This window comes from Garra rufa, chromosome 3, assembly GCF_049309525.1.
Source record: "Garra rufa chromosome 3, GarRuf1.0, whole genome shotgun sequence".
In the NCBI taxonomy this organism is placed as follows: Eukaryota; Metazoa; Chordata; class Actinopteri; order Cypriniformes; family Cyprinidae; genus Garra; species Garra rufa.
Genome location: NC_133363.1, coordinates 56,854,509 through 56,865,137, shown reverse-complemented (window position 1 = coordinate 56,865,137; position 10,629 = coordinate 56,854,509). Strand labels below are relative to the sequence as shown.

The window sequence follows — 10,629 nt, the reverse complement described above, 5'->3', positions numbered from 1 at the left end:
ACAAAGTTGAAAGGATTTACTTACTAGTCTCTCTCCCTCTCTTTTTTTAAAGAAGTCTGTAGGATGTGGTGAGCTAAATGTAGCCTTGTGTTTTTTTCCCCCTCAGGTATTTGGAGATTATTATCACTTCAGGCACCGCAGAGTGGTGAAGAGGTCTTTATCAGAGCACAGAGGAACACACATTCGTCTGCACACAGAACCTCAGGTATGTGGGAAATGTAGAATCCGAATCTGCCTCAGAACAGCCCTTTCCTCAAAGGTTATATTGACTAATCCTTGACCAAATGAGATGTGAAAATCCAAAATACTATATCCATTGAGAGAGTACAGAAATGAGTGAATTTCACACTAAAATAGCTGCTTTTTAAAAGGATTGGTTCACGTCCAGACTAAATATTTCCTGATGATTTACTCACCCCTATGTCATCTAAGATGTCTTTCTTTTTTAAGTTGAAAAGAAATGAAGGTTTTTGAGGAAAACATTCCAGGATTTTTCTCCATATGGTGGATTTTAATGGGAATCAATGGGTTGTAGGTCCAAATTGCAGTTTCAGTGCAGCTTCAAATGGCTCTACACAATCCCGGGCGAAGAATAAGGGTCTTATCTAGTGAAGCTGTCATTTTCTACAAAACAACAACAACAAAACATTTATATACTTTTTAACCACAAATGCTCGTCTCACACTAGCTCGACTTTAGGCATTACGTAGTTATGTTTGACGGGTCACATGTGACGTAGAAAGTCAAAAACCCTTTAAAAAAAGGTAAAACAACGATGTCAGATGATTTTGAAGTTGGAGGAGAAATGAGATGGAGTTTTTCACCGTACTCTACCTTTTTGAACCAATGGACACTGACGAGGATCTAACCACATGTTACATTTCCAACATGATTATATAATGCGTGAAGTCACACATGTGCATCGCAGAGCTAGTGCAAGACAAGCATTTGTGGTTAAAAAGTATATAAATAAAACTTTTTTTTAGAACATAACTGATCGTTTGGCTAGATTTTTATTCCTTTATTCCTCAGATGGGATTGTGTAGAGTCCTTTGAAGCTGCATTGAAATTTGGACCTTCAATCTTTAAATCCTGGAATGCTTTCCTCAAAAACCTTAATTTCTTTTTGATTGAAGAAAGAACAACATGAATATCATGAATGACATGGGGGTGAGTAAATTATCAGGAATTTTTTATTCTGGAAGCAAGTGAATCCTTTAAGGCACTTAAAACACACACACACAAAAATTGTCAAACCCATAAAGTTACATAATTTGGAGCATGAGATCTACACTATATTGCCAAAAGTATTGGGACACCCCCTTCTAATAAACAGGTTTGACTAATTTAGTAATTTCCATGAGTACAAATCCTAATGTTTAAGCATATAATGATATTTTAGGTGGCTGTGTGCTTCTAAGTTCATAGCAACAGTTTTGACAGGATCATTTTCAGTTCTAACATGACTTCAATTCTAACCTTTCCTTTGTGTATAAGGAAAGGTTCTAAAAGAAATGATTGATTCAGTCAGTGTGGAAGAACTTGACTGGTCTGCAGAAAGCAAAGTCATAATCTCAGTTGAATACCTCTGGAGTGACTTTAAATGCAGACCTTGAGCCAAAAACCCATCACCAAACACCAATGACTTTACATTCACTATATGGACAAAAGTATTGGGACACCCCTTCTTTAGAACAGAAAAAGGCACTTCCAAAACTGTGGCAACAAAGATGGAAACAAATTATGTATTTATAAAAAATATTGTATTTCCATCTCTGTTGCAACCGTTTTGGAAGTGTCAAAAATGACTGTACCCATAGTTACAAGTCATTGGTGTTTGGTGATAAGTTTTTGGCTCAAGGTTTGCATTTAAAGTCATTTCAGAGATGTTCAGCTGAGATTAGGGCTTTGCTTTCTGCAGACCATAGTTCTTACACACTGACTGAATCAATCATTTCTTTTTGAACCTTGCCTTATACACAGAGGCGTTGTCATGTTAGAATAGAAAAGGGTCCTGTCAAAGCTGTTGCTATCAAATTAGAAGCACACAATCCCCTAGAATATTATTATATGCTTAAACATTAGGATTTGGACCTATGGAAATTACTACAGTTGTCAAACCTGTTCATTAGAACGGCATACTTTTGGCAATATAGTGTATATGATTAGAATTCAATTTTCTAAATAGAACAATCTTGTGTGTGACTCAATTAGGGCTGTGCGATAAATTGAAATCGTATCGAAATCGCGATGTGAACATGCACAATTTCTAAATCGCCTTACAGCACGATTTTTTGCACGCACTCGACTGATACTTTTCCTGCAACATGCTACTTGAACCGATCACAACACAGCGCGCCTAAACAGAGAGCAAGAACATGCCAACGTTCATGCTTGAAACCAGAAATGGTCATGCTGGTTTTCTTAGCAGAAAGCAGCTAGACTGCCAGTGTTCTAATTGTTTTTATGTGGGACACTGTGGTCTGGGTTGTTGTTGTTTTTTCAAACACACGCACGCGCATACGCACACACATACTTACGTTTTGCCATAGGTCTGTTCTTAAAGACATTTTGTTCTACCTTTACTAGGCAGGGCTCGAAATTGTGAACGTTTTGGTCGCATATGATCCCAAAATTTAATCTGCGTGACCTGAAATTATATTTGGGACCATTCGTGCGAGTGCGAGAAACTGTTGTGGTCCGACTTGGTTTCATGTCTTTACCAAACTTTCGCTAGCCTAACTACTGCACAGACTGCTGGGAGCTGATACAGTGACAGGTTCGCCATTCTCTTTTTTGATTGTGAAAAATAAAAGCTCTCAACAAACCGATTTTGAAGAAATATAATATTTCGTGCTATAGCGTACATTCTGTCAGATACAATTCTGGCGCCTCCGTGTCCATATACGTTACTGTACAACGCGGCATTCATTCACATCAGATGATAACTCAGCGGCAGAGTTCCACTCACACAGGGGCGTAATTTTCACTGGGGACATGCTTTTCAAAATCCTGTTTGTGTCCTCTCATATTTCAAATGGTTTTGTTATAATAATCTCTTTTATTGTAGAATTTCACGCTCAGCACCTTTGAGAGTCTCGCAAGATCGTTAAAACGAAACCAAAAGTAAAACGCGGACGCGCATTCAAAAGCAATTTTAATATCCCGCGTTTAGAGAGCGACTCCTCAATGCGTGCAAATTAGGCTACATAAAATATCTAGGCAGTTATTAGTATGTGGGCTATAAAAAATATATTGTGCAGTTGTCTATAGCTCTGTATCGTGCTTGAAAAATTCGGTCTCTATTTGCACTTTGAATATTGAAAGAGTAGCCTACTTTGATCATGTGCTTGTAAAACATCTGCAGTCAGAATCAGCCATGAAGAATCAAGATCGGTGCATTACTAAAAAGAAATTGGGTGCGCCTACATTTTTTTTTTGGTGCTCCTAACTTTTTTTCACCTGCTAGGTGATTTTTTTCCCGCCTTCTGTTTTAGAGACATGTTACAGGTCTTTGATAAAGATCTAATTATTTTCCTTTAAAAAAAAATGTTTTAGATTCACACTGTAAAACATGTCTGTGTCAAAATCGTGATTAAAATCGAAATCGCAATACTGTTCAAGAAAATCGTGATAGGTTTCTTTTGTCCATATCGCACAGCCCTAGACTGTGAATGCTTATTAATTTAACCATTTTATTTAAAGATTACACGATAACCTTTTTCAGACTAATGTTTGGTTCCTAAACTGCACCGTCTGAGTGTCAGTTTATGCCCACATTTGCAAACCTACTATGACTAGTTTTATAGTTTTATAAGTTTTCTATTTAAATTTGATGCTTAGTAATAAATGTCTGTATGCATCTATGTCACGATTTGTAATGAAAGGGTTGCAAAAGTTCTAGGCCTCATATAAAATGAATAGAAAGTGAAACTATTCATATAATATTTAGTTTGACTTTGACTTCCTGAGGTTGATAATCAACTTTTTATGAAGGTTAAACACATCGCTCACTGATCTTGCAAGAGCTTCAGCTCCTAATTTGTGCCCTATTCATGGAAAGTGCCTTGAAGCATATGAAGTTTGTTAAAGCAAGCAAGTTATTTGCATTGTGCTGATTTATGACTACTTTTTTCCAGTATACTACAACTTCAACTTCAGCTAAAAGGACAAGGCATGACTTTGGATATTCGTTAGTTTCTCCAGTTCTTCAAAGAACTCGTTTCATCAGGGACTCCAACTAATAACCCAATCACTTTAGCAAGCATAAGGAAGCTCCAGGACCATCGCACTCAATTTTCAAGTCGTTCGTCTTTGTTATTTCACCCGTCGCTCTGCAGTACTCTCTCCTTTTTAGTTTTGTCCTTTTTGTCTTTCAAAGAATTGAGGGCAGGCATTTTCTGTTTGTCCAAAAATCGTTTTTCTCTTTTCCCAATGGTTTCTAGAAACCTCGCTGGTTTATGTTCCGATGTTTGACTAGTCTCATCTGAACGTTATTGTGAATCTTTCCGTTCGCACCCTCACACGCTGTTCTCGTGAAACCTATATATCAAAACTCCTCAGTTTCCTCCCCTGCGCACGTTGCTCTTAAGAACACCAAATAAAACTCTTTCGCTTTCTCTTGTCACAGATTTGAAATACGAGCGTAGACCTGACATCTGCATTCGTTCACTTCAGCCTTAGAATTTGTCGCTTACCGGCTTTTCTGATCCAGATGTTGAGTTCTGATGCGGCGTGAAACACAAACCCTGCAATTTTAATGCCAGACGACTGCTGAGGGCTAGAAACCCCCCTAATGGAAATCATGGACTAGACCCGTATGGCCCATTACTCACTTTCTAGAGGGGGTTAAAAAGTCCATCTTGTAACATGGCTGCAGCACCACGCTCCATCAGTTCGAATGGCCTCCAGGAGCAAAGCGACTTCCCTCGAGATGGGAAAAGCACTCCATTGTCCGGTGTTCAGTAATGATGAGGTGTGTGAATAATGAACCTACCTGGGTGCCAACACAATGACAGAGAGTCATCGCACAGAGCCCGCTTTGACTCATTTGTCCGTCTCTGATTCATTTCCAGAAACTTGCTTTTGTTCGTGAGCGCTAAATGATTAGTCCTTGAGGTACAATGGTGCTAGTGGTCCTCTTAAATTTCATGCGTTGAATGCGTTTGTCAAAGACGTCAGGCTTTAGGGAATTGTATCAGATATGCTGGAGGCTTTTTTTGCTTGGTTCTAAGTATAGCTTGGAAATCACGGTTGAACACCTTCCACATCTGTCAGAGATTATTTCAAAGTCACGTTTGTATATTCAAAAAGAAAAAAAAAATCCAATTTGGCACCATTTCTTACTTCTCTGTTCTATCCTGTACATATTTATACATAGAAAAATGTCTTTATCAGTATTACTTGTAGTATTCTTACTCCTGCGACCTTTTTTTTTTGTTGGTATTTCTCATTTGTCAGGTGCTTTTTATAAGTTTAAAGTTTAAAGCTTTTAACACCCACTCTTACCAAATGAACCAACGCCTTTTGATTCTCTAATAATTATGTTGAGCTGTTATGAATAGTCAAACTTAAAATCAGGAAAAACTAAGTAGTGAGCTATAAAACTGTCAAATTAAAATTCCAACTTTGTATTTAAGGGGGACATGTCATGAAAATCTGACTTTTTCAATGTTTAAGTGCTATAATCTGGTCCCCAGTGCATCTACCAACCTAGAAAATGTGAAAAAGGACAACCCAGTAACTGTTTTGGTAAGACTTTCTCTGCAACATGTGAAAAAATGAGCTGCCATAACATAGGAAGGGCGTCTGATTATATTACTAAAACTTTCTAATAATTCTAAAACTTTAAATACATTTTTATTTGAAGGTTTGTTTTTATTATTTAATTTTATTTTATTACCACATAGTTTGAAAATGTCTACTCAAATCTTCAAATAAAAATATATTTAAATTTTTAAAAATATAAATTAAATATAATTTTTATTTTATTTTATTACAACATAGTTTGAAAATATCTACTCTAAAAACTTTAAATACATTTTTATTCGAAGATTTGTTTTGTTTTATTTTTTTATTACCACATAGTTTGAAAATATCTCAAATCTTTAAATAAAAATATATTTAAAGTTTTAGTTTTATTTTATTTTATTTTATTACTACATAGTTTGAAAAATCTACTTTAAAAACTTTAAATAGATTTTTATTTGAAGATTTGTTTTATTATTTTATTTTATTTTATTTTATTTTATTATTACCACATAGTTTGAAAATATCTACTCTAAAAACTTTAAATACATTTTTATTTGAAGAATTGTTTTATTTTATTTTATCATTTCATTTTCTTACCACAAAGAGTCTAAAAATATCTGCTCTAAAACTTGAAATACAGCTTTATTTTATTTTATCATTTCATTTTCTTACCACAAAGCATCTGAAAATATCTTCTCTAAAACTTTAAATACATTTTTATTTGAAGATTTGTTTTATTTTATTTTATTTTATTTTATTATTACCACATAGTTTGAAAATATCTACTCTAAAAACTTTAAATACATTTTTATTTGGATTTTTTTTTTTTATCATTTCATTTTCTTACCACAAAGACTTTGAAAATGTCTACTCTAAAACTTTAAATTTATTTTTATTTGAAGATTTGTTTTTTGTTTTGTTTTTTGTTTTGTTTTATTTTATTTTATTTTATTTTATTTTATTTTATTTTATTTTATTTTATTTTATTTTATTATTACCACATAGTTTGAAAATATCTACTCTAAAAACTTTAAATACATTTTTATTTGAATATTTGTTTTATTTTATTTTATTTTATTTTATTTTATTATTACCACTTAGTTTTAAAATATCTACTCTAAAAACTTTAAATACATTTTTATTTGGATTTTTTTTTTTATCATTTTCTTACCACAAAGAGTCTAAAAATGTCTACTCTAAAACTTGAAATACAGCTTTATTTTATTTTATCATTTCATTTTCTTACCACATAGTTTGAAAATGTCTACTCTAAAACTTTAAATACATTTTTATTTGAAGATTTGTTTTGTTTTATTTTATTTTATTTTATTTTAATTTATTTTATTATTACCACATAGTTTGAAAATATCTACTCTAAAAACTTTAAATACATTTTTATTTGGAATTTTTTTTTTATCATTTCATTTTCTTACCACAAATAGTCTTAAAATATCTACTCTAAAACTTGAAATACAGCTTTATTTTATTTTATCATTTCATTTTCTTACCACAAAGACTTTGAAAATGTCTACTCTAAAACTTTAAATACAATTTTATTTGAAGATTTGTTTTATTATTATTATTATTATTATTATTTTATTATTATTTTATTATTATTTTTTTATTACCACAAAGAGTTTGAAAATATCTACTCTAAAACTTTGAATACATTTTATTTTATTTTATTTTATTTTATTTTTCTTACCCCAAAGAATCTGGAAATATCTACCCTAAACTTGAAATACATATTTATTTTGAGTTTTTTATTATTTATAATTAACTTTTCTTATCACAATGAATCTGAAAATATCTAATCTAAAACTTGAAATACATTTTCTTTTATTAAATTTTTTTATTCAAATATCTTTTCATATCTAGCACAAATAGTTTAGGTTAAATGCCGAAGTTTTAAACTTTAGCAACGTGAATGAATACCCAAACCCAAGTACCAACATTAACAGTAATGCTAAACTAAAGCGTTACGGGAAATGTTTGATTTTGTCCATCAAGTCAAACAAAGAACCTCTGACAACATGACCAAACTCTGAACAGCTGTCAGCATACAAATGAATAGGTAGATTATTAACTCATTTATCTGAATAAAACAGATATTACACATTTTTCCTGTCAATTATAGTGGGTCAAATGTGTCCTGCTTGTTCTTCATGGCTGTAAACATCCAAACTGGCCCATTTTATTTTATTTTCACAAAAAGTCTGGAAATATCCACCCCCTGCCTTACAGTCAACTCCTAGAATAACACTCCGTGTCTCAAAGCACTTCAGCCTTTTTGTTCTTTGATGTAACCAATATAATAGGGCTGGTCCGAATACCATTTTTTGAGCTTCGAAGCTTCGGTAGTAATCAACATCGAATTTTCGAAGCTTCGGTGAGAGGGGCTGAACATATTCTTCTCTCTAATAAAGACAGGAATCTCTGTATGTCTTTCTGTTTGCATTTTTATTATGTCGAGAACAGTTCATCCAAACGATTTTTGCTGTGGACCCAAGGGAGTGCAGTGTTGCATTTTGGTGCAATATGGACACAACATGTTCAGAATTAATAAATTGTAATAACATTGCTAGTTGGATGCGGCGCGCCTCACGCAGGCAGAGCTTATGCTTCATGAACGGACACTGCGCTAGTGACACAAAACACACAGGTCTGTTAAGAGCAATACTTTTAATAAGGTAGCCTAACATATTTTAACAAACAAATCACTCCCAAATCAGAAATTAGCAGCACAGTAATTACTGACACCATAAAGGGTAGGCTATTTAAATAAAAGAAGAACGAAAAAAATGGTGCGGTGTTTATATATAAAAATGATAATGATAAAATAAAAATATCTAAATTATTTATAAATAAAAAATATATACATTATATATAACGTTTGTGTATATAAGCCTATATATAAAATACATAGCCTATGTATATTATTTTGAAACCCAAAATAAATGAGGCTCAAGCATTATTAACAAACGTGCATGTTTATTTGAGCACTTCCGTCAGTAAACAATCAGCCTACAAAACGCTAAAATAAATCAAATAAATAAATACATTTAAATATGAAACTAGCCTAAATAAGAATTTTTTGCATTCGTTGAAAAAATTCCTAAAACCTCACCCGGACCTTCTCCGACAGCTCATCAGAATTACTGACCCGAGTCCGACTGGAACCGGTCTTTTTTCTCTTTCTCTTCCCCATTGCACAGCTGCTGTTTTTAATAGCAAAGTGATTACATTTATTTTCGTTTATTTAGGTTATAAAGTTAATTTAGAAATATATTTGGAACACTTTTTATTTGTTAAATTTAAGTTTTTTAAAGTAACGACCAAGTCATCACGGTTTCAATTAAAATCCATAGATATAAAAAGCTTAAAGCATATCACAATATTAGTTGAATCGTTTAACCTATAGATAAATGTGTGCTATTAGGCGCATATCTGATCGTTTATGCGGACAGTAAAGCTGAAGCACGCTTTGCAGAACATGGAAGCGCCAGCGCTATGTGAAACTTCATTTTTGCTCATAAAGGTAAGACTAATATATCATCCGAAACTGTTAAAAAAATAATTTAAATAATTCAAATCGAAAACAAAACTCTTTCATTAGCTCTAGGCCTAATCCATAAATATGCATTTAGGTATTAAATGCGCGTCCAATGAGCAAATGGCGAACGAGTCAGGATCGTCAACTTCATCTTTGTGTCAAATACTGGTTTATTAATAAATAATTCAAATATCTCCTTTCTTTTTCCCCCGACACATTCATGGTAATTATTTTTGCTGGGGCTTTGCGGTCAGCTTTAGCCTACTGCGTGCATTTAAATGCGGAGGCGTGGTTGTCATTGCGACCGTCACAGGCAGTTTTGCTTCCACCATTCAAGTGGGCCCGACTGTACTTTATAGTGTCTCTCAAATGTTACTCAATTTCTCTTTCTCTCTTTTTTTTTTTTGCTGTCTCTGTGTTAGTGGCGCAGCAGTCTGATCTTCTTCATTCATATTTAAGCGCGAATGAGAACCGTTTCGCGGGGATGCAAGGTGTATAAAAAAAAAAAAGCCGAATATTCGAATCTCAAAATTTTAATTCGAATGCCAACCCACCGAACGAATATTCGAATATTCTGGTTCAGCCCTACAATATAATGTGCTCAAGTTGTTTTTTGTGCCATCTTGTGGCTTTATCTAACTAAAATAATGTAATTTTTAATTAGAACATAGTCTTATTAAATTATATCAGTGAAAAATGTTGTTTCTCAGCCCTTGTGGGATTCCTTTGCAGTAGTTGTTGCATCATGTTGGAGCTGGTTTAGATGAAAAGATTGACCTCTGTTTAACTTTGCAGAATCGTCAATGGTCGCTGTCGCTCAGATGGCAGCAGAAGGTTGACTCTGATTTAAAATGATCGACTTCTGGTCATTTTGATGATGCAAATGGCTGTTACAGTGAAGGAAATCACTCCTTGTGAATAGAAACCTGCAGTCGTGTGAAGATGTTGCCCTTGTAAAGTGCGTCGGCCCTGTTGCCTGCACTCTCAGCGGGTCCCAGTGGCATTTCCCCTGATTGCCCTGCTCTGCTTCCTGTTGTTGAATTCCTTCGCTCCCCTCAGCTTCAGGAAGAACAACCCTTTGAGCTGTTTTGATCACAAATAGTGACTAATTTGGAATTCTAATTACTTTTATACTATTCAGTTTTCCTAATTTCTTTTAATGATTTTTCAGTAATAAACAACATGCGTCCAAATTTCATATTACACTGTATGTCATATAAAGAGCGTGCATTAGTCTTGAAGGGGTCATCGGATGCCCATTTTCCTCAAGTTCATATGATTCTTTAGGGTCTTAATGAAAAGTCTCTAATATACTCCGGTTAAAA

General features: G+C 33.6%; 2 protein-coding genes across 2 annotated transcripts in view; both read left to right on the top strand.

The window, feature by feature from the left end:
- LOC141331671 (furin-like) overlaps positions 1 to 4,968 on the top strand; it is an 87,009-nt gene extending 82,041 nt beyond the window's left edge. Inside the window, exons 7-8 of the mRNA XM_073836709.1 lie at positions 107 to 205; positions 4,843 to 4,968. Of these exons, the coding sequence (XP_073692810.1) occupies positions 107 to 205; positions 4,843 to 4,968 (225 nt within the window). The remainder of the gene's footprint in view (positions 1 to 106; positions 206 to 4,842) is intronic.
- The window catches only part of furina (furin (paired basic amino acid cleaving enzyme) a), an 84,445-nt gene continuing 73,926 nt past the window's right edge, over positions 111 to 10,629 (top strand). The window contains exon 1 of the mRNA XM_073836425.1: positions 111 to 205. The gene's annotated coding sequence lies outside the window, so the exon portion shown is untranslated. The remainder of the gene's footprint in view (positions 206 to 10,629) is intronic.